The following is a 24,573-nucleotide window of genomic DNA, read 5'->3' as shown; positions in this document are numbered from 1 at the left end:
ACTTAATGGATATGTGGTTATAGGCATGGTTTCCTAGTTGTAAAAAGGAATAATAAACCATAACCCCTCAGTCACAAGGCTGTTGAAAAATCGAATGACATGTAAAGATGCTAACACATAGGAGCTGGTACCCGCGACCTCCCTGCCCCCCATCAGCCCCACCATGGTTCTACTAAATTCCTGTGATTTCAGGTTGTTTCTGCTACCCCCACACTGTGCCAGTTCCAAAGATGGAGGAAGGGCACGTGACCACACCAGAAAAGGCTTCTACTTAGTGCTAAAGCCAAATCAGCTCAGTGCTGGTGGTCTTTGCTCCCTCTGCCTCCACATGCTGCCTATTCTTTTCTTCTTTTCCGTTCACAGTTTCTGCCATCCTTTCAATGAGTTAAAGATTCTAACCCTAGTCCCTGCCTTAGACTGCCACTAAAGCTTCCATGTAACATATGCAGGGAGGTGAGCTGAGCTTTGTTATCAGACAGAACTAGGTTTGAATTCAAACTTTTCCCTTTGCTAGATAAATGACTTTAGGCAAGCCTCTTTAACTGTTCACACTCAGGTATTGTTCATCTGTGGGGAAAAAAAAAGACATGTTTTCTATATTGCTTGTCTATTAGTGAGTAATAAATTAAACATTTAGCAGCTTAAAGCAATGTACGTTTATTTCCTCACAGTTTCTGTGGGTCAGGAATTAGCTTGACTGAGTGATTCTGGCTTAGTTCTCACATGAGGTTGGGATCAAGATGCCCCCAGGGTTGCAGTCAACTGATGGGTTGCAAGACTTGATGGGGTTGGAGGATCTTCTTCCAGGGTGGCTCACCCATAGACCTAGCAAATTAGTGTTGGCTGCTGGCAGAACCTCAACTCATTTCCTCCCCAGAGGGCTGCTTGAGTATCCTCTTGACGTGGCAGCCAGCTTCCTTCACAGCAGGTGATCCAAGGGAAAGAAAGCAAGACAGCTGTGGTGCTTTATATGAGCTAGCTTTGGAGGTTTCATGCCATCATCTCCACAACATCCTATTGGTTACGCAGGTCAGCCTGTTCAGTATGGGAGGGGACTACACAAGGGTGTAAATATTAGTAGGTGAGTGTAATTGTGTGCCATCCTGGAGACTGGCAACCACTTTTTGTCCACATTCTTCTGGAGTGGGGTAGGGAGGGCCCAGACTGGGTTTCCAGGAGCTGAAGTAGGAGAAAGACAGAACTGGTGCGTGAAATACACAGCAAAACCCTGGACTAGGTCCATGGGACAGAAACAAAACATACCAAAATCACAGAGATTCGCAAATGAACATGAAATCACAGGATATGTATAAAGCATGGAAAGGAAACTGTTCACATGGCTACTTTAGAGGCTGTGAAGTGAGATAGTTCTTCAAAGTGCTGAAAACAGAACCTGCTGCCCAGTTTAAGAGTGTCCACTGTGTATCAGACCCTGCGCTAGAAACCTCACACAGAGTATTACATTTTATTATCACACAGACTCTGCAAAGTAGTTGAAAAAACCCCAGCCGAGTGTCAACTGATCTGGATTCTAGTTCACTCCTGCTGCTGATTAGCAGTTGTATTGTCTCTTTGTGCCTCAGTTTCCTTCTGTGAAAAAGCAGGGATAATGCTACAGACCCCATTTATTTGTGCCAAGGAGTAAAATGAGTTGATACCTGTAAAATACTTAGAGCAATGGCTTGCATGGGATGAGCTCTCTGAAGAACATGAGCTGTCGCTGCTGTTGCTTTTACTGTCATCACCCTCTTCAGCCTCCTCTTATTATCACTGTTGTTGCGTAACTTTATCAGACCACAGTCTCCTAATCAATAGGAGTTGAAAGGAAGGCTTAAACACTGCAATTGTTTTCTAAAGTCCTTTCCATCACTGTGGAAGAAGAGCCCATGAAAACATTTACAGAAAGCTGCTACGTTAAGGAAAAATGTTTCACTACTAAGGCCATTTCTGGTAGGCTTAGCTCCGAGTTGGTTCTCCTGCTATGTCTTGGGCTGCAGCTTTTCCTTTGCCTCTGTTCCAGGTGGTGATGTTCTGGACTATGATGCTGAATGGTCCTTTACCCAGAGCCCTGCAGAATTCGGAGCACCCAACTCTCCAGGCGAGCGCCTGTGATGCCCTGTCTTCCATCTTGCCAGAGGCCTTCAGCAGTCTGCCGGTAACGTCAGGGTGTTTTCTCACCCTTAAGTCATGGCTGGAGCACCAGAGCTAGAATTTGATGCTGTTGCATTTTGAACCAGTATTCAGCATCATCTCTGATGAAAAGGTGCTAATTCTACCTGAGTTGGAGATGAGAGCACTGAGGAACAGCAAATAGGAAAACTTGAAGCCTTAATATATCAGGAAAGCTGTTTCCCCCTTGCGTTAGAATGTAGGTGGTAGAGGCAAGGGTAGCAGAAGCTTGGAAAGCAGAGAGATTTCAGGAGGATTTCGTATCCAAACTTTGAAAGGCCTGAGTTAAAGCCCAGCTCTTCGACTTGCTAGCTCTGACTCTTAGCCTCTCTAAAACGTGATATTATCATCAATAAGATGGCAGTCATGTGAAAAATAGCAAAGTATGTGAAAACACAGATTCGTTGTCCAACATATACAGTATTTGTCTTAGTCTGTTTGAGCTGCTGTCATAAAATACCATAAATTGGGTGTCTTCTAAACAACAGAAATGTATTTCTCATAGTTCTGGAGGCTGGAATTAAGATCAAGTCACTGACAGACAGATTTGGTGCCTCAAGGAGGGCTCACTCTCTGGCTCACAGGTGGCACCATGTGAGCCGTGTCCTCATGTGATGGAAGGGGCAAGGCAGCTCTCTGGCGCCTCAGTCATAAGGGCACTCATCTCTTTCATGAGGGCTCTGTTCCCATGACCTGATCTCCTCCCCAAAGCCCCACCTCCTGATACCATCACCCTGGGAGTGAAGATTTCAACATAGGAATTTTGAGGGAGCATAAACATTCAGACTACTGCTATTCAGAATAGCGGTATGCAGACTGCTCTTTTTCTTTAGTCCTCAGTGACATTTGCATCCATTCTTATTTATATAAATGAGCTTCTATAAAGAAGGCAACTTTAATAAAGGTTAAATGTGATGAGATGCTGTGTGTGTCTTGCACAAAGTGGGTGCTCAGATAATCATGGAATCTGCATTGAACCTGCTCTTTACCAGGGTAACCTCAAGGTCGCACTGGTATTCAACTCTTGAATATGGTCTCAGACACAGATATTTCACATCTTTTATGGAAGCCTTTGGCTCGTAGTTATTTCATTCTCATTTTTCCCTTGTCAACCTTCTCATTGCAGAATGACAGGCAGATCCTGTGCATCACAGTGCTGCTCGGACTGAATGACAGCAAGAATCGCTTAGTGAAAGCTGCAACCTCACGGGCCCTGGGAGTCTATGTGCTTTTTCCCTGTCTCAGACAGGTCAGAGTGAGCCTATTTAGCTCTTCTGTGCCCCTTTATTGTCCATGACACCCCTATTTTGTGGATATAGAGCTCCTGCATTGGACAGTAAAGGAAACTAAATTGCTTTGTAATCTGATTTCCTTAATTGCTACTAAAATACAGTCATGGGCCAGGCATGGTGGCTCATGCCTGTAATCCCAGCACTTTGGGAGGCCGAGGCAGGTGGATTGCTTGTTTGCCCAGCCTGGGCAACTTGGCGAAACCCCGTCTCTACAAAAAATAAAAAAATTAGCCAGGTATGGTGGTATGCGCCTGTAGTCCCAGCTACTTGGGAGGCTGAGATGGGAGGCTCACTTGAGCCTGGGAGATGAAGGTTGTAGTGAGCAGAGATCACACCACTGCACTCCAGCCTGGGTGGCAGAGCCAGACACACACACACACACACAGATACACACTCTCTATATATAGTTATACATAAATATAGTTGTATATATGTAACTACAGGCATTACCATACATAGATCATATATATAAATGAACTGAGGCATTACCATATATAAATATGGTATTTATTTTTAATTTTTAATTGCTTAGCACACTGCCTGGGACCTTAGGCACCCAATAAATGCTTAAATTAATGAATGATATAATAAAAATGAAATGGGACATAACCAGGTGGTAGTCATCATTTAGAAAGCTGAGATAGTTTTTACTCAAAAGGACATAATGTCCTCTTTCACTCTTACTTGTGACATTTATCTCACTGAGAGGTGTGTGGGATGTGTTTTGGAAATAAATGCATTTCTTTTTCAGAACATTATTTCCTGAAATGGAAATCAGCCAAGCACAGAGTTCACAGATAACTGTCCCAGGCCAAGTTATATATTCGATGTTCATAAGGGCAAAATCCGTAGGCTTCTCGGGTGTCCATGGCACATACCAAAATCATAGGAGTTTCCCCTGGGATTTTTTTGAGTGTCCAAATTGTAAAATATAAGAAGAACAGTAAATTGATTGAGTAGATGAATTTTTATTTCCAAGTAGAAATTTGCGTGAAGGCTTATAGCTGTATCTGAAAATACGTTTGAGAATTTCAAAGGTAGCAACTTGACCTGCTGAAGTAATGGCAGTGTTTTGTTTTGTCTTATAGGATGTCATATTTGTTGCAGACACAGCAAATGCAATATTGATGTCACTTGAAGACAAGTCTCTGAATGTTCGAGCCAAAGCAGCCTGGTCCCTGGGCAACCTGACAGACACGCTGATTGTCAACATGTAGGTGACTCACCTTGCTTTCTCCAGCGGACTTCTGAGACTGAGGGCCCAAGAGAATGTCCTCGATCCCTACCATGAAAGAATCAACAGTAGTTCCCGCTTATTATCCCGCTTCCTGCTTTGTTTTTTTCTGATATTCTTTCAGAAAATAAAATAAGCTGTTCTTAATATATATTAGGACTATATTAAGACATATATGTATTAAAAATACTGTATACCAATATAAGTAATATGTCCACATTATAGAAAACATAAAAGCAAAACCTTAGTAATGGTTACTGTACTTTTAAAATGCATTTTAAAAAATTTCTTAAAGTGGTATATTCACAGGCTAAAAAAAAGCCAAACAGTACAAAGCATCATTCAGTGTGCAGCCTGTCTTCTACCCTGACACCTTAGTTCCCTCCCCAGAGGTAGCTGGTTGTTCATGTGCAAGTGTCCTGCTTTTCGTCACTGCACCATATAAGCGACATGTAACGTGTGTAAGCATTCTCTTTTATTATTGCCTTGTTAGAAACCCTTATTTATGATTACATAATTATCACTGTGTGATGATTAACCATTTTTCTATTTCTGAACATTTGTTTTAGGCTTTAGGCTTGTAGGTTTTTATATTCAGTGAATATTTTTGTGCACGAAATCTGCATTTTGAGATTTTTTTTTGGAGACATTCCTAGGTGGGGAACTATTGGGTCAAAATATATATACTGTAAGTTTCTTGATACAATCTAAGCATTTCTGTTAAACTGTTTTCCTAAACTGTTATGCTTATACTAAGTGAATATATTTCTATATGTATATATTTAAGTGTATTTAACTTTTAACATGTGTTGCCTGCTTTGGGTGGAACAGGGAAACACCAGACCCAAGTTTCCAGGAAGAGTTCTCTGGTCTCCTGCTCTTGAAAATGTTGCGATCAGCTATAGAAGCATCCAAGGATAAAGACAAGGTAGACTCACAACAAAACCCAGTATCTCCCAAACAGATCCTTAATGTATTGTAGCTGCAGTGTGGTAGTTCAGTGTGGCTTGATGCTCCTCAGACTATCCCACCAAATGTACTCCTGTTCAAAGGAGACTGAGCGTGTGCTCAGGATGTAAACGGCCCATTCCACACATGTATGGTTTCTTTACTGTCTCCTGCCTCCCGAAAAATATCAGTGCCCATTGTAATACTACATGACATATTCAGGTTCCTTTTAAATTAACTTTTTTTTATTTCCCCCCCCAAAAAAATTTTAAGTAGAATTGACAAGTCAGAAAAATGAGTAGCTCTTGGCTTTGAATATTACCTGTTAAACTAATAAGTTTAAAAAGCACAGGTCTGGGCTTTAGGTCAGACATACATGGATTCACGCCCTGGCTTGCCCTTTAGTAGCTGGGTGACTTTGGTATATTATGTAACTTCTCTGAAGGTCAGCTCCTCACCTGTAACATGGAAGTTATATACCTCACCGGATATGAAGATGCCTTATGTTAAAGCACCGAGCACAGTACCTGACCCATACCATGTGCTCACTTTAATACTACTTCTGAAAATCTGGTAATCACCCAGGAAGCCCTGCCTCAGAGTAATTCAATCAGAAATTCTGAGGTTAGGGCCTGCAAATTGGTTTTAAAACAAAAGGAAAAACCTCCCCAAATGATTCTGGTAGACTGCAGAGGTTGAGACTCTAGTCTAGTAGAAAAGTATCGGACTGGAATGATGGAACCTAGCTTCTCCTCATCATCTTGCTATCAGCCAGCCTTGTCCGTTGTCCCCGGTCCATATACTCCATCTCAGTAAAACAAGGAAGATGGACCTCTCTGAGGTCCTGTCTAGCACTAAATTAAATAAATAAATAAATAATCAGAGAGAGGAGTTTTGTAGAACGTCACCTTTCTGATGGCTCAGGATGTTAACCAGGGCAGACCTTGTGAGTTCCAAGGACTTGCTTTAAGAAGTTGAAGACCTCCTGGGTTTTTTAAAAGCTGAAATTAGACTTTTGAAAACATCTCTTTGGCAAAACAGATTTCTAAAGCGTTTACATTTTTTTCTAGGTAAAGAGCAATGCAGTCCGGGCCCTTGGAAATTTGCTTCATTTTCTGCAACCGTCTCATATAGAAAAACCCACATTTGCAGAAATAATTGAGGAGTCTATCCAGGCCCTAATTTCTACTGTTCTAACAGAAGCTGCCATGAAAGTCCGATGGAATGCTTGTTATGCAATGGGAAATGTATTTAAAAATCCTGCCCTTCCATTAGGTAAGAAAGTTTCCCTTCACTCCCTGGTGGAAAGCCTCTTGGACAATACACACCAATCTACATTGTTGTTAAAGATGTTTGTCACATGTCATTTATCACAGTATGAGGAAAAAATGGAGATATATTGAAAACAAGTTTAGGAGAACATTGAAATACATCATTACCTATACAATGAGATTTATAATGGAATATTTTGTTGCCATATAAAATTATTGTAAATAATTTTACAATATTACTTACAATAATTTTATAATCTGGAAAAATACTTCTGATGTTAAACAAATGAAAGCAGGTATTAAATCATTTCTACAGAATGAACTCAATCGATGGGTAGAAAAAAGACTGAAAGGAAATTGGACCAATTATTAACAGTGATTGCCTCTGGTTGAGTAGGATTTTTTCTGTTTTCATTTTCTCAGTTGTCTACAATAAGCATATATTGTTTTAATGGTCAAGAAAAAAGGAAGGAAACAAAACTGGAATGAGAGGGGATATAAACTGGAAATCCCCTGTGAGCTGTGTACAGAAGTGGATGCCATTAATAAATGTAAGGAGGGCATCTGTCTCTAAGTAGAGGCATGCCATGCACCTTGATATGTCATTCAGGACCAGTAGCTGCTTAGGTGTGTGGATCGGAGCCTCCAAACCTCGCTCACTTTGAATGCCAGTGTTCACTTTATTGCGTCTCTCTCTCTCTCTCTCTCAGAAGATTTGAGACCTAAGGATGTGTTCCTGGAGAGGAGCTCATGCATCAAGTGAGGGAAGTCTGGCTCTGTTCCCCTTTATTGCCCAGAGCGTCCAGGCCGACCAGTCAGCTGGGAGCAGGTGGAGAAGTAGCCTCCTGGCTTCTTCCACTGAGAAGTCACCTAAGGGTGACCTTTGGGGTTGGAGCTCATTGAGGTGGATGTCCGCCTTCTGGAGAGCCAAGAAGTCCTTGAAACAAGGGCACCTCAGTGGTGGTTGGCTCCTACCTGCCTTCCAGTATGGCCCTTGCCCTCAGCCTACTAGAGAGAGAAGTTGACCTGCATGACTTGGAGGGAAAGGGAAGTTCCAAAGAGGCAGGAAGTTTGAGAACTAGAAAGCATCCAGTAGCAGAGCTATCAAGAGCCACATAAGAAAAGGGAGCCAGAAACTGATAAAGAACTCTGACGGGTCAGATTGTGAGTGTCTTGTAGGTCTAGCAGTGGCCCATTGTCAATGGCAGTGGCATCCACCAAATGGAAAGGGCCTGCCTGCCTGTCTTCGGAGGCAACAGAGAAGCCGGGAGGGGCTGGGTGAGTTAAGAGAAGCTGCATTCTACTCTGTCACCCATCTTGAGGAGTAAGGACACCCCAAAATGGAGTGGGTAGCAGTAGCTCTGGTAAGGAGGAAAGCAGGCTGATTTCCTAGGGCCTACAGGTATAGAGAAAGAATAGAAATCTGGGCATCTTATTCTTGAAACTGTACATTTTCTTTTTCTTTGCAATAAAATGCATGACTTGCTATGGCCAGAACAGTGTCTGGATGCTGTTGCAAGTGAGGAAATAATTCTTTTTGCCAGCATGAACAGCACTGCCACATGCAGTGTGTGCTTTGCACACAGCTCAGAAGGGCCCAACTGAGAGAACAGGTGGGGTTGCAGTTCAGTCCACGCTTTGCCCACGAAGCCATACCCCATGGGACAGAATCCTCCCAGAGAAGAAGCCTTTTTCTGAGTCACCAAAAGCCCTATATCGGGTAGCAGAGGCTCTAAGCATGTCACAGGCTGAGGTAGGGAAAGAGGGAGGTTTGGGGATTGGCACCTGGCCACTTACCTAGGATCCTACAGTCAGTCACCACCGTTGTCTTACAGGATGATTGTGAGAATGAAGTGAACACATAAAATGAGTGTTTTGGGGACTAGTGTTTATGCTGCCTTCCGCCCCTCTCCCTCTCACCCCACCTAGTTCTAAGCCTGCATTTGTTTTAGTGACTGTGGATTCTTTCTAGGGACAGCCCCATGGACCTCCCAGGCCTACAGTGCCCTGACATCGGTCGTGACATCATGCAAGAACTTTAAAGTGCGCATCAGATCTGCCGCTGCCCTTTCCGTCCCGGGGAAGAGAGAGCAGTATGGGTCTGTTGAACAGTATGCTCGGATCTGGAATGCATTGGTCACCGCCTTACAGAAGAGCGAAGACACCATAGACTTTTTGGAATTCAAGTACTGTGCCAGCCTACGGACCCAAATCTGCGAGGCACTGATTCACCTCTTGAGCTTGGCCAGTGCCTCGGACCTCCCTTGTATCAAAGAAATCCTTGAACTGAATGGGAATATGGTCCAGTCCTATATCGTACAGTTTTTAAAATCTGGAGCAGAGGGAGATGACACTGGAGCACCTCACAGTCCACAGGAAACAGACCAGATGGTCAGAATGGCCCTTAAGCACATGGGCAGCATCCAGGCACCAGCTGGAGACACAGCCAGAAGGACCATCATGGGCTTTTTAGAAGAGATCCTGGCCATTTGTTTTGAGTCATCTGGATCACAAGGGGCACTCCCAGGGTTAACGAATCAGTGAGGATCCCACCATACTTTCTAGGTGTCGAAGGTGGCAATAGGAAGACCTGAGCTTGAGCGTAAGATCTGTGGGATTTCATCTTAGGGGCAGAAACAATCCATTCACTATTTAGAATGACTTAGCAGCAATTTAAATTTTTACAGAGGGCTCAACCACCTTTGGAGTGGCTCCATGGCACTGGCCATGGTCAGGGTGGTTGGAACGTCTGACCTGTGCATCCAGGAGCCGAGGAGTCAGGTTATAATATGGGCTAAGCAGACAGGGGCTTTGAGGACATTTAGTCTCAGAAAAAAGTAGAAGGATTTAGGAATTAGAATTTTATATATTGTATCTGTAGTTTTGTAATAAACTAATGAAGAATTATGTGTCCACAATCTCCTGTTGTTACCAAGTTGTATTTCTGGCAAGCTGCAAGCAGAGCTGCAGTGCAGCCGGTTGGTACTGGCACAGCTGCACAGGATGCAAGGAGACTGACAGTTCCTCACAGTGGATGAGGAGCTGCTGCTCTGAGCTGCTGGAGTGCCCGTGCTCCCCTGACCGCCTTCCCTGCCGCACCTCCCCACAATCCAATAACCAGAGTTAACTCCCAGCAAGCAGGGCCCTCTAACCTAGGCCACAACATCGACCTCTACCTCAATTTCCTGATGCCCTTTAGGAGAATGTGATCCCACACACGAAATTTATAGTTCTGCCATCTTTTAATTTGTGCCTTTAAGAAAAGATCATTTGATTAATCTAGTTGGTTACAAAGAGGGGTTTCCAATTATATTTTGATAATGCCCCAAAAGTTATGAAAGTAATTTCTACTGAATATGTATAGTTAAATTTTGCATTTCTCTATTGAGCACCGACAATTTATTGGAATTGATTTCAATTAGAAATTTAGGGATATATAAGAACCAATTAAAGCCCACACTTAACGTGATGTGGGACAATTAAGAAGATACAAAAAATGGGTTTTGGTGATATTTAATCACGGTTATTTAGCTTAACATACACCTGTAAAGGCATGTGTCTTCTGTTTTTCTCCTTTGCCTTTTAGCTGCACTTTTCCTGCCTCTGACATGTTGGCAGCTCAGAAACTGCTCTCTGGGCAGTGACTGGGGAACAGGGTATTCAAGTTCACTAAAGGCTCAATTTTCCATTGATAAGAGTATCAGTGTCCACAGACTTAAGACTGCAAGCACAGCAAAGACACCCATAATGAATGGTCCTTTAAACTGCTTTTCTTTAGAGACGATTCTGAACATAAAGTGTTATAGAGGGCCCGGGAAACTAAGCTGAGCCCACTTGACCCTGTGACGCATCTTGGAACTTCCTTCTCTTGAATACATTCTTAGTAGTAGCTTCTTGGCTTTTCAAAAAAGGAAAAATATGGCATATGTAGCTTATTACTGTGGTTCTTTTGAGTTTTCTCAGGTGAGTTTTGTGATAAAATATTTGCGAAGTGGCCTCATGGTTTCATTTGATGATTCACTCTTGTCCTTTCCTTATCTTGAATAAAATCCCATTCATTTTCTTTTTAAAACTTTAGCTTCTGTAAAGGTTTCCAGATCCTGATGTGGATGTTCATGTTCATGTGCACAAAAAGAACCAAGGCATAACACCTCTAGAAATTTCAGAGGGCAGTGGTACCTGCTGTGTCCCGACAGTACGCTGATTGTCTTCTCTGCAGCGCTGTGAGTGGACGCACACCCGAGGACAGACGCTCCTCAGATGCCTGGGCACGCGCCTCCATAGAGCTGCTGTGGGGAAAGGAAGCCACAGACAATAAAGACACCTGAAGCTGGTGAAAATCAGCAGACAGCCCCACTGATGCAGATTTCTAATGCAGAATACCAGATTCTAAATTATCTTTTGACACTTGAAACTTGGGAGGAAGAGTCATCCAGGCACAGATGGCTAGGGCCCTTGTCCACTAGACTACAGCATTAAGAGACATTGCTTATCTTACTCTTTGAACCTTTTCTGTGACCAGTAAAAAAAAAAACAAAAAAAAAACCACATTAATTCCTACCCCCTTCCAGAACTCAAGAAAAGCACCTCTTCTGAGGTAGGGTGCTGTGGCTCATATCTGTAATCCCAGTAGGCCAAGGCGGGAGGATCACTTGAACCCTAGGAATTCTAGACCAACCCGGGCAATATAGCGAAATCCTGTGTTTGCTGTCTCTTTTCTCCCCACACCAGCCCCTAGGCAATCTCACTGCGGCAGTGGCAGCCAGGCAGGTGCCTAGAGCTTCAAGGGAAGGAAACTCGTCTCTGCCAGGGGAAGAATGGTCCCAACAGCAAGGGAGCCGTGCCCATGGCTTTTTTTTCTCTACACATCCTTCCATGCTTGGCCGTGAGGCAGACAGTCACAGAAACTAGCACAGAGCAGTACAGTTAAAACCCTGACTTTCTAGCCAGAGGACCCAAAAAAGGGACCCCTGAGACTGGAAAGTGTTGAGATTCCAGAAAGGAGGGAAGGCAGGAAGGTAATACCCTCAAGTTGTATATGAACTTCTGGGTTTCACGCCCCGGCTTTACATGTGTGGATCTGACCAAAGGCTTTGAGAACTGAACCATGGGACAAACCACTGCCCAGTCTCGTACCAGCCACTGGGTGGCGCGCACACGGGGCGGATCTGAACAGCGCGGAAAAAGGCTCTGAAGCTTTATTGACATTGAACCACAACACGCAGGAGGCAGGTAAGAACTTGTGAACCGAACCTAACCAGGATGATTGTCTGCTAAAGCAAAAACATAAGCTTCCAACATGGCCCAGAGTCTTATAACACAAAACTCAAATGTTCAAGATACCGTCCATAATTACTTGACATGCAGAAAACAGAGAACCTCAATTTCCTGAAGACACTCCTGGTACTCAAGGGATCTTCCCACCTCAGCCTCCCGAGTAGCTGGGATTACAGGCGCGCGCCACCACACCCAGCTAATTTTGTATTTTTAGTAGAGATGGGATTTCTCCATGTTGGTCAAGCTGGTTTCTACATTTCACGTGAAGCACTAAATATATAATCCTAAATAGACTATAAAAACCTACGTGTTTTGTAATCCCTAAAGCAACTACATTTTCAACTTACACAAAAAGATATGATTAAAAAAATCTGAATTAAAATAGAATTCAAAAAAACTCAAATAATCCAAAGGAAGGCAGGAAAAGTCAAAACAGGAATGAAAAACACAGGGAAAAATAGAAAACAAATAGAAAACAAACAATAAAATAGTAAACATAAATCCAAACATACCAACGATTATATTAAATTTAAAAAGTTGAAATATGCTAATAAAAAGACAGATTGTTGAATGTAAAAAACTAATGAACAAAAAACCCAACACTCAACTATATGTGTCTAAGAAGCTCATTTTAAGTAAATAGTATAGATTAAAAATGAAAGGACAAAAAAAGAAAGATACAAATACTAATCAAAAGAAATCTGGAGTAGTTATACACCATCAGACGAAACAGACCAGAGCAAGGAAATTTGCCAAGGATAGAGAGGGACATTACACAATGATAACAGGGTCAATTTTCAAAGAAAACATTAACAAGCCTAAGTATCTATGTACCTAACAACAGAGCTTCAAAATCCATGAGGGAAAACCTGACAGAACTGAAAAGAGAAATGGCAAATCAGCAATTATAGTTGGAGACCCCAACCTGCCTTTCTCAGTAATCCCTAGAACAAATAGATCACATTCTGGATCGTAAAACAAATTTTTTTTTTTTCCTTTTTAGACAGGGTCTTGCTCTGCTGCCCAGGCTAGAGTGCATTAATGCAATCTCAGCTCACTGCAGCCCAACTTCTCGGGCGCAAATGGTCCTCCCACCTCAGCCTCCCAAGTAGCTGGGACCACATGCTTGTGCCACCACACCTGGGTAATTTTTGTATTTTTGGTAGAGATGGGATTTCGCCATGTTGCCCAGGCTGGTCTCGAACTCCTGACCTCAAATGATCCACCCGCCTTGGCCTCCCAAAAGTGCCGGGATTACAAGCATGAGCCACCACTCCAAGCCCATAAAACAAATCTTAACAAATTTAAAAGAACTGAAATAATACAAAGCAAGGTCTCTGACCATAATAGAATTAAACCAGAGATAGACAACTGACAAAAATCTCTAAATACTTGGAGATTAAATAATATACTTCTAAGTAATCCATGGGTCAAAGGAGATAGTCTCAAAGGAAATGAGAATATTAGAAAATACTTTAAACTGAACAAAAACGAAAACACAATACATCCAAATGTGTAGATGCAGCTAAAGAAGAGCTTAGATGGAAATGTATAGCATTCGATGCTTATTTTAGAAAAGGAGGAAGGCTCAAATCAATGATCTAAACCTCAGCTTTAATAAACTAAAGAAAAAAAGGGCAAAATGAATCTAAAACAAGCAGAAGGAAGGAAATGTTGGTAAGTTAAAGAAGCCACTCTCAAAAGGTTACATATTTATGGATACACGACATTATGGAAAAGGCAAAGCTACAGGGACAAAAAACAAATCGGTTGGTGGCCAGGGATTGGGGTGAGGCAAGCATGCCACGACAGGGAAGCATGAAGCAGTTTTGTGGGGATGATCAAACTGTTCGGAATCCTGATTGGGGTGCGGCTACAACACTCATAGAACAGTATACCCCCAAACAGCCTTTTTATTAAAATAATACTCTCTCTCACCGTTCGGAATCCTGATTGGGGTGGGGTTACAACACTCATAGAGCGGTATACTCCCAAACAGTCTTTTTATTAAAATAATAATCTCTGTCTCGCTCTCTCTCGCTCTGTCTCTCTCTCTCTCTCTCTCTCTCTCTCACACACACACACACAATCTCTTTCTCACCATGCAGATGTGTCTGTTCACCACTGCCAACAGTATGCCAGGTAATAATAAGACTAAGTATGTTTTTTGCTTGAATTAAAGCCATTCATTCAAAATGAATCACTGGTGCCTGAAAGATGGGGTCTAACTTCTGTTTAATTATAATGGGAATAAGTAGCATTTATTGACTGCTTTTTAAGTTGCCAAGTACTACAAAAGATTCAGATACATTATTAAAATGCATTTATAACTCTTAGATCATTCTGATCTTTATAATGGTATATTTTGTAGCCATTTTTATTTCTGGAAATTTCAAGTCTTTTTGGTTCTTTTTTTTTTTCTTTTTTTTTTTTTTTTTTGAGACGGAGTCTCGCTCTGTCGCCCAGGCTGGAGTGCAGTGGCCGGGTCTCAGCTCACTGCAAGCTCCGCCTCCCGGGTTCACGCCATTCTCCTGCCTCAGCCTCCGGAGTAGCTGGGACTACAGGCGCCCGCCTCCTCGCCCGGCTAGTTTTTTGTATTTTTAGTAGAGACGGGGGTTTCACCATGTTAGCCAGGCTGGTCTCGATCTCCTGACCTTGTGATCCGCCCGTCTCGGCCTCCCAAAGTGCTGGGATTACAGGCTTGAGCCACCGCGCCCGGTTCTTTTTGATTCTTTTGGCAAACTGATCTTAAAAGTACAAGATTCCAAGTTGCACAGGTAAATAACAGCAATGTAGGGGGATGACCACCAGATGGAGACAGAGAACACAAAGTTACTCAGACGCAAGGTTTTGCCAGAGCTCAGGCACACCTGGATATGAGGTTGCTCCCATCGGGTCGCTGGTTCTCAAACCTGGCTGCTCATTAAAATCATTTGGGGACATTTACACTACTGATGAACAGCCCCCTTCACCCCACCCCTGAGTTTTGTGGTCTGGAGTATGGTCTCGCCACTGAGAGTTTTAAAGGCTGCAGAAGTGATTCTAGTTGCAGCCAAGTTTGAGAACCACTACTTTCAAACATGCAACAGCAGAGGGCCTCCAGCTGGTGTGTTTCAGAATCATCTGGGGAATTTGTGAAAAACAGAGACTCAGGCTGTTGTAGCCTTCATTCTTTTGAGAACCAGTGTATTCCAAAATGATGACATACTAAACTTACAGTAGTTAAAAAAATAATCAGTACCGAATCTGATACAACGCCAGGTGTGGTGGCTCACACCTGTAATCCCAGCACTTTGGGAGGCCAAGGTGGGAGGATTGCTTGAATCCAGGAGGAGTTCAAGACCAGCCTGATAAACACAGCAAGATCCCATCTCTACAAAAGAAAAATTAAAAAATTAGCTGGGCATGGTGGCACACACCCGTAGTCCCAGCTACTTGGAAGGCTGACATGGGAGGATAGCTTGAGTCCAAGAAGCCAAGGCCACAGTGAGCTGAGATTGTGCCACTGCACCAAGCGTGGGTGACAGAGTGAGACCCTGTCTCAATAAACAGATAAATCAGATACAGTCTCATACTAGATTCTTTTCCAAACTGGGCCAGTGGGTTTCCTCTCCAGAGAAGTGCAGGCCACACATGCTGGCAGGTGCTGGAAGAGTCCCTGAAGCCGGGTTTGGTTGTTCCATTTTGGGATGTTAAGCAAAAGGCCACTCAGCCCAGTAGATTCCCAGCCTTCATGTAATCTACTCCCCAAATTTGTTTTTACTCTCTTTTATCAAAGTGTTTAAATTATTTTATTTTAATTTTTAATCTTTCTCTTTTTCTTTTTTTTTTTTTTTTGGTAGAGATAGGGGACTCGCTATGTTGCCCAGGCTTGTCTCAAACTCCTGGCCTCAAGCCATCCTCCTGCTTTAGCCTCCCAAATTGCTGGGATGACAGCTGTGAGGCACTATGCCCAGAATAAATTATTTTAGTATTACAGCCATTATAGATTAGGTTTCTAAATAACATTTGTTTTTCCATATCATAAAAGTAATCAATCTTCATTGTGAAACATTTGGAAAACACAAGACACATATGTAAGAAAAAATTACCTATTCTCTTACCACCTGGAGATTTTGATATTTTTCATTTTGATATGTTTCATTACAGATTTTTTCATGATATGTGTACATGTATGTATGGGTATATACTCTTAAATGTGTGCTTACACCTGCTCCAAATGTGTGTGTGTGCACGTGTGCACAATCCAATATACATCGTGGGGAATCTACAAAGTTGTGGTCATGGTGTGGAGCCAGCCCCATAGGCCTCCCCAGAGACAAGGCCCTGGACTGCCCCCAAGTCCTCCTGAAAAGGACATCTATGGTGGTGGTAGGGCCACGAATGGCAACCACCTGGAGGCCCCGAGTACTCAGCGTGAACCAGGAAGTGGAGGGGAAGGGGAAGGGCGGAGTGAGAACCAGGAGGAATGCTTGCTCTTTTTTCCAAGCACAAGGGACCCTTTTCTTCATTGCAACTGACCTGATGCTTATGCCGGGAAGGAGGAGGGGCACACTCCGTCCTCTGGGTCCCTCAGGAGGAGAGAGGGAGCAAAGTGGGAGACTAGGGTCTGAGGTCTGAACCTGAGCCTGCACCAGCATCAGTTCCTGTGGGTGGGGTTCGGGGAGGGAGCAGGCAGCCGAGGGCCCTCACCCACTGCAGGGTCTTGTGGGTCATGTCTTCACCTGTGATCCTATAGGAAATGAGGGTTTTGTTCCACGCGGGGTTCACAGTGTTACGGAGAGTTTTGTTCTGAGCTTATTTGCCTGGAGAAAGGAAAAAATGATCTTATTAGCATCAAAGGGTGTGGTAGACAGAACAATGCCCCCAGAGATGGCCATGTCCTCATCTCCAAAGCTGTGGATATGTTATTGATATGCCAAGGGGAACCGAGCCTGCAGATGGAGTCAGGGTTGTTAATTAGCTGACTTTAAAATAGGGAGATTATCCTAGACTGTCTGAGTGGCCCAATGTGGTCACATGCTTCTTAAAAGCAGAAGAAAGAACAGAGAAGAGAGAGCGAGATGTCACCAAGGAAGAAGGTCAGGGAGATGCAACCGGGACGGCTGTGAAGATGGAGGAAGGGGCCACCAGCCAAGGAGGGCAGGCGACCTCTAGAAGCTGGAAAGAGCCAGGAAATGGGTGGAATCCCCAGGCTCCAGAAGGAATGCAGCCCTGCCAACACTTTGACATGAGCCCAGGGAGACCGCTGTTGGACTTCTAACCTGCAGAGCTGTGAGATAGTAAGTGTGCTGCTCTAAGCCTCTAAGCTCATTTGCTGCAGCAGCCATAGGAGACTCATCCAAGGAGGATCCCAGCTCCAGCCCCGATGCCCTGGGGTGGGTTCTGCAGGACGCCTGGTGTGGAAATGAAGTCTCCTTCCGAGGGCATGCCCTGTCTCTGCGGACTGTCCCCTTTGCCTGGAACCCATCCTGTCCTTGGGCATGCTCGTGCAGTGACCTCTCTGAGCTGGAACATTGCCACAACTCCTTCTCCTGTGCCAGTGACTCTGAGCTCCGTGTCTGACTCAGTCTGATGCCCGCCACCCCGGCCCAGGCTTGGAGGTCAGGCAACCCGGGGTTCCAATTCCAGCTCTGTGGCAGCGTCAGGTTCTCCACCGTGGAAAGGACACAGGAATCCCCCTCTCGCACAGCTTTCAGGAGCTTGCCTATAAGGAGACTGCTCTTTATAAAACACTGGGGAGAGTCCCGGGGACTTCCTACAACAGGCCCTGCCAGCTCCAGTCCCACGAGTTAGGGGTCACTGAGCCCCCGCGTTGAGCACACTTCTCTGGTTACACTCGCTCTTGGCTCTCACATCCCTGAGCTCCACTTGCAGCGTAAGGACATCGAGGCCTGGTGTGAGGAGCCATTTCTTCCCCAGGAGTAGGTGGTGGGGCACTGCCGTGTTTCCTACAGCCCTGCCTTCCCCAGAGAAGACGCAATGTTCCCCTCTGGGGTGGTCCTCCTGGACTGCGGTGGGCCCCAGGCATGCACATTTAGGTCCCCAAGTCAACTCAGACTCTGCCCTATGAAATTAAAAATAAAACAACACTGAAGTGTAGGATGCACAGAAGGAAGTAAGTCTAAGAAGTTCTGATTTTTCATGGCTCAAGATCACCTTGATGCTTTTATTTAATAGCATTTTTTTTCTCTCCTCTCCTAGATGCATGTGTTGTGCTGGTGCCTTAACTGCATTTGTGGTTGGCCTTTTGGCCCATCTCTCGTGGGAATGAGGATTCTGTGGTCAAATACATTGGGCAGATGCTGCCTACTTCATCCCCTTTACTGAGAGTCAAGGAACAGCCCATCAGCACATTAAAGGCTCTGGTTAAGTCCTGCAGTAAAGAAACTGGTTTAATAATGTTTTCCAATGTGATCTGACCACAGTTCTTTGTTGGCACATCATAGCAACCTCCAGCTGAGAATGCTTCTTATAAAAAACCAGCCTTGGCCGGGCGCGGTGGCTCAAGCCTGTAATCCCAGCACTTTGGGAGGCCGAGACGGGCGGATCACGAGGTCAGGAGATCGAGACCATCCTGGCTAACACGGTGAAACCCCGTCTCTACTAAAAAATACAAAAAACTAGCCGGGCGAGGTGGCGGGCGCCTGTAGTCCCAGCTACTCGGGAGGCTGAGGCAGGAGAATGGCGTGAACCCGGGAGGCGGAGCTTGCAGTGAGCCGAGATCGCGCCACTGCACTCCAGCCTGGGTGACAGAGCCAGACTCCGTCTCAAAAAAAAAAAAAAAAAAAAAATTAAAAAAAATTAAAAATAAAAAACCAGCCTGGAAATTCTCCAGGGCTTTCTCCAGATCAGCAGGTAGGTTATGCTGGAAGGCATCCCAGGTGTGGGACAGACCGGCTGCTCTGCATGGAGGTAAATGGCTGAGGTCTCATCGGCTTGCTTGGGCTCTGAGGAGGAGTGGCATCTGTGGGCCTCCCTGGGTGCCCCCAGCCCAGTCCAGGCCCCATCGCCATGAGTGGTCACAGCTGGTGGGCAAGCCAGGGTGAAACTCCCTCACCTTCCTCCTGGCTCCTGGCCGCAGGTGCAGCTTGACACAGGGGTCTGACAGCCCATTGTGGTCCACGGGCTTCAGGTCCTGAGTAAAGAACAGCAAAGGCTGTGAACGGGAAATCAAGGAGACGGAGCTGCCAGGGCCTGCAGGTGCCTGGGCCAGCAGATGCCTTTGTCCCCTGGATCTCCTGGCTGGGTCCATTTATGGCCTCTTTCACAGAAGCCCCTGGCCCCACACCTCCAGACAGAAGGAGTGAGGGCGGCCCAATGCCTGTGCAATCTCCCCTCCCCCAAACATCCTGGCCCAGGGCAGGTGTCATGGGGCCTCTGTCAGGGCAGACTTTCTCTCCTCATCATCCTGAAAGCCCGGTGACTGGCATTCCTCTGAGACTCCCTCCCCACCCCGCTTTGGTCAGGCCCTTCCCTGGTCCTGACTCCCCTCCCCCATCTTCCCAGCAGGGCCTCCTGAGAGGCCATGTCCCTTACTGGCCCTAAATCCACGGAACCCCAGGACACCATCCGAGACCAGGCACCATTGCTGGCCATATTTGTCACAACTCCCAGTCAGTTCACAGAGGTCACATAAGCTGACTGGCCACAGAGGGCTCGTCCACAAGACGGCACCCCTCACTCACTCTGCCTTCGCTTCCTTCAGAAAACCCAGCCAAGCGTGTACAGCCAGGGACACAGAGATGGGCTCTCGTCAGCTCTCGCTCGCCTCAGCAGGCTCTTGTTTCTGAAAATTGCATTTTTTTTTCTTCTGAGCTGGAGCACAGGGCTGTAGGCAGGCAGCTGTGGCATCTGTGGGGCACAGCTGGTAACCCCAGAACATTATCCAAAGATGCACCGAAAGGCTTCCACCCAGCCAGGGCGGGGAGGCAGCGTGGCAGCTCACACCAGGCTCATCTCCAAGGGGAGGCTGTCTTCCTCCCAGGCCGACCCCACCTTGGTTTGGCAGAGCTCCGGGGCATCGGGGGGCTTCCAACCACCTAACTACTCTGCCACTGGCAAAGGGCAGAAGCTTGGGGGTCGGCTGGCTTGCTTTCTGGGCTCAGCCCCTGTATTCACTAGCTATGAAGTGGATGAGTACTTTTCACCCTAAGCCTCAGCTTTATCATCATCTGTGCCTGAACTGGGCGCAGTGGCTCACACCTGTAATCCCAGCCCAGGAGCCCGGGAGTTCAAGACCAGCCTGGCCAACATAGTGAGACACCATCTCTACAAAAAATTTAAAAGTTAGCTGGCTGTCGTGGCACATGCCTGTGGTCCCAGCTACTAGGGAGGCTGAGGCAGCATTGCTTGAACCTGGGAGGCAGAGGCTACAGTGAACCATGATTATGCCACTGCACTCCAGTCTGGACAACAGACTGAAACCGTTTCCCAAAATTTAAAAGACAAAAAAGGGTAAGCATGTAGTAGTCCCATCTTCCCAGGGCTGGAGTGAGAAAGAGGGAGACGATGTGGACACAGGGCCTGGCAGGCAGAGCGTTTCCTCCCCTTCCCTGCATGCCAGGCCCCTGCAAGATGCCAGAGAAGTGGCTGAGGTCAGGTGGGCGTATGTGAGCTGTGCCCTGCACTGTGGGACTACATCGTGGACAGGGCCTGGCTCAGTGGCCCCATGTGCGCCCACGGTGACATGGCTGTTCTTCCAAACCCAACTCCCTCACCCTGGCCTCTTGCCTTTCCCACCACGTGCCTGGAGTGCAGAGTTCTGGGAATCTGGTGGCCCACCCTGTGCAGGGGGTGCTTGACCACTGTGTCTTATTCTTACAATTCGTATACATTTGTTTGTTGTAGCTCAGAATGTTTTCACTGGGTCCTGACACATTTCACTTGCATACCTCTGGGCCACCAGAAGTTTTGGCATGTCTGTCTAGTGGCTCTGGTTGTCCCACCTCTGCACCCCAAGAGGCCCCTGGGGGCTAGGCTGGGGGCGCTGCCACACTGGGACAGGAGTGATGCCTGCTCTGTCCTTCAGATCCCTGGACTGTAATGGGCCCTCTGTGCCTCCTCTCCACTCCTTCACCCGGCAGGTCCCTGAGCACCCTGAACAGTGACACATTTGGCCAGAAGCAAAAGGACCAGTGGGCACTTCCTGAGGCCGTGTCACTGTGCTGCCGCCAGCTTCTGTGCCCAAACAAGTGGCTTCCCTGGCCCTGAGCCGGGGCTCCCACCAGTGCCTCCAGTCAGCCCTCTGTGGGGCTGCCCTCCCACGGAGTGTGACCTCTGTCCACAGAAGGGGGAGGGCAGGAGGCTGATTCCAGGTCAGGGAGCTGTTGGGGGGCTCCTGGGTAGACCCTCCCCAGCTGGTGAGTTGGCAAAAGACAGAAACTGACCCCATGGTTTAGGGGCGGTTCCGACGGGAGGGACAGGTGGAGTAAGCCATGAGAGGAGGCCCTGGCTGGTGCTGGCACTGAGGGGAGAGATGTGGGATCTGGCTTTGAGAGGAGAGCCTCTCCCCAAAACCCCAGCCCTGCCCCTCCCTGGGCCTCTCAGATGCTGTTGCTGGCGATGTGTTTGGGAGAGGAGATTTTGATTCTCAGGTATCATTCAGCCTGAAAAAGGAACTTTTGACACGCACTGTAATATGGATGAAGCCTGAAGACATTCTGCTGAATGAAAGAAGGTAGACACAAAAGGACAGATACTGGTGATTGCACTTATACGAGGTTCCTAGAATAGTCACATCTACAGAGAAGGAAGCAGAATGGCGGTTGCCAGGGACCGGGGAGGAGGAATGGGGAGCTGTTGTTTAATGGGTCCAGTTTCAATTTTGCAGGGTGAAGAGGGTTCTGGAGATGGCTTGCACACAGTGTGAAGGTAGAAGGTACTGAGCACAACTGAACTGTACGCTAAAAATGGGTGGGTGGGTGGGGAGTGAAGGCGTAAAAAATGGTTGAAATGGGAAATTTATATTTGTGTATTTTAGCACAATTAAAAAAACCAAGAGTCTCCCAGGACTGGCAGCGCTCATTGAATGCTCACAACAGCCACATGGGGCAGGGACAATCAACCTTATTTACAGATGAGCAAACTGAGACTGGCCCTTAGAAGAGTGGACAAGCTAGGGTGCACCCCGGGGACCTCCAGCTTCCCCCAGGCCCTCCAGAGGCCTGTGACAGTCCTGCTCAGCTCACCCACCCTGGGCCCCTCCCCACACCCCAACCCCAGCTCCCCACACTCCAGGACCCCAGCTCTTCCGGGAAATGCACCACATCCCCTTCCCTGCAAAGCTGGATTTACACAGAGAAAGAACTGGGGACTGGGGGAGCCACCATGGCTCAGGGCCTCCCATCCCCACTTCCAATGCCTGGGGGATATACCTCTAAGTGGACCCCTAAGCAGACCCCGGATCCTGGAGAGATGGGGAGGTCTGCGCTCCGGGGGGCACTGGTAATCCAATCCCCACCTTCAGCTTCCGGTGGCACATTTGATGCTAAGGAAACTCCAGCCCGGCAGCCTGCAGGCCCTGGTGAGTGCCCAGGCCAGGCGCAGACACCCCTGCTGCGCGGGGGAGGGGCCCTGGAGAATCCTGAGCAGGACTCTCACCAGGCAAGGTCCACATCCCTGGCAAGGCTGGGGTTTGAGGCTGGTTTTCTGAGTGATACGGCTGAGGCCACAGCTGGGCTGGGCTGGTGGGATTGGGGAGAGGTCTCCCATCCCAGCCCCACCCCACAAATTGATTCCTCGGTGGACTGCGACCTCTTCCGGCCTCGGTTTCCCAGCCAGTCCCTGTCGCGCCTGACAGGCACCCTCGGGGGCGGGAAAAGGTGCCAGAGCGCCTGCTGACCTTGGCTTGGCCCAGGGACTCCGGCGCTTGCCTGCTCCATGGGGCTCGGGGCTCGGTCCGGGAGGAGGGGCGTCCTTTCTGCCCCGGGAGAACGCCGCGCGGGGTCCATGGTCACCAGAGGAGTAACCGCCAAGGTTTTTCCAAAGGACTAGCAGCCCGACGGTCCTCGTATTTCCTAGGCCCGCGCGCCACCCAGGAGGTCGAACCGGCCCCAGCCCTGGGCCCCCTCCCCAGCCCGCCCCAGCCCCGACCATCTGCTGCGGGGCCTTCCCGGAGCGGCCGGCCAGCGGGGAGCGACCACGCTCCCGGCTGCAACGCGTCTCCCCCGGGACGCAACTCCGCCCTTCCCGGGAACAAAAGCGGCTGCCAGCGCCTGAGCTCCCAAAGGGCTGGCGGGCAGGGAGCCCAGCCCCTGCAATGGGACACCCGCAGCGGGTGCCCCCAAACTTCCACCTCTCCTGTCCGTTCGGGGGAGGGGTCGGAGCCGTTGGGCAGGGCGTGGAGAGAGCACAGAGCCTTTAGGGGTCTGTGGCCCCGCGGTGGGGATTATGCCAAGGGAAAACGCGACGACGCGACAGGGAGGGACCGAGGGCACCCCGAAGCCAGGGACAGCAAAGCAGGAGCCAGTGGAGGGGCGCGAAGTCGGCGAGTTGGAAACCTACTGCAGTCGTCCACTCGTAGCCTTCGGCGTCCAGCTCGTCCTCTGGCGGCTTGGAGGGCTGCTGCGCAGTGCTGGATCCTTAGGCTCCGAAGAGATGGTCCCCATCCTCGCCGTCGTCGCGGGCGACTTCGGAGGTGGCCAGGCACGCGGGGCGTCATGGGGCAGGTCCCGCGGGAAGTAGCCAGAGATTTGGGTCCGGGGTACATGTCGATGGCCACATGCTCCTGGAGGCAGATGGTCGCCTTTTCCCCGCGCCGCGGAGGGAGGTCATACAGGCAGCGCTGCACCGCCTGGGCACAGCATGGCCCGGAGGGACCCCGGCCCAGGGGCGGCTCAGCAGGCCCCGCGGGGCACGGCGGGGCCTCTGCGACCGCCAGCGCCAGTGTGCGCCAGAGGCTGGCAGGCAGGGGGCCGGCCCAGCAACCACCCGCTGTAACCAAGCAGGGTGAGCTGCTGGTGTCACCCAGCAGCAACCACGCAGGATGAGTGTGCGGGCTGCGCGGGCAGCACAGGGCAGAGAGAGCTGGGTGGGCCACACTCACTCGCAGTCACACTGGAGGGCACGCCTATCTGGGACCCCACGCGCGCACGCCCTCAGGACAAGCGGGGAGCCAGCAGGACAGGGACCCGCAGAACGCACACTCACACGTTCCTCCAGGTGCCAGCACATGCTGGGCTCCGTTCACTCTCACGGGACACACGCAGGTGTGCAAGGACAATGCAAGTGCTCACACAAGTGTGCAGGCCCGTAGTCGAAGCGTCCACTCGCTCACACCTGTAGGACACATACACACACACACAAACATAAACACACATACAGAATTGGTTGAGGATGCTGTAACACAGTACACCCCCTAATGCACACACACTCACACACA

At 47.8% G+C, this 24,573-nt stretch overlaps 1 protein-coding gene across 16 annotated transcripts in view; it reads left to right on the top strand.

Moving 5' to 3' along the window:
• The window catches only part of HEATR6 (HEAT repeat containing 6), a 36,421-nt gene extending 26,589 nt beyond the window's left edge, over positions 1-9,832 (top strand). For 4 of the 16 annotated variants that reach the window (XM_074021155.1, XM_065531249.1, XM_045375135.2 and 1 more), the window contains 6 exons: positions 2,021-2,155; positions 3,296-3,418; positions 4,550-4,674; positions 5,527-5,623; positions 6,714-6,918; positions 8,887-9,832. In XM_074021155.1, the coding sequence (XP_073877256.1) occupies positions 2,021-2,155; positions 3,296-3,418; positions 4,550-4,674; positions 5,527-5,623; positions 6,714-6,918; positions 8,887-9,458 (1,257 nt within the window). In that variant the 3' untranslated portion in view covers positions 9,459-9,832. Of the gene's footprint in view, positions 1-2,020; positions 2,156-3,295; positions 3,419-4,549; positions 4,675-5,526; positions 5,624-6,713; positions 6,919-7,337; positions 7,466-7,624; positions 8,193-8,886 lie in introns of those variants that run through there. The other 12 variants (XR_012426428.1, XR_006693069.3, XR_012426421.1 and 9 more) reach the window with 8 other exon arrangements.
• The last annotated feature ends 14,741 nt before the right edge of the window (positions 9,833-24,573 follow it).

The sequence above is a fragment of the Macaca fascicularis genome, chromosome 16 (genome assembly GCF_037993035.2).
Source record: "Macaca fascicularis isolate 582-1 chromosome 16, T2T-MFA8v1.1".
In the NCBI taxonomy this organism is placed as follows: domain Eukaryota; kingdom Metazoa; phylum Chordata; class Mammalia; order Primates; family Cercopithecidae; genus Macaca; species Macaca fascicularis.
This window is presented reverse-complemented; position numbering and strand designations above follow the sequence as displayed.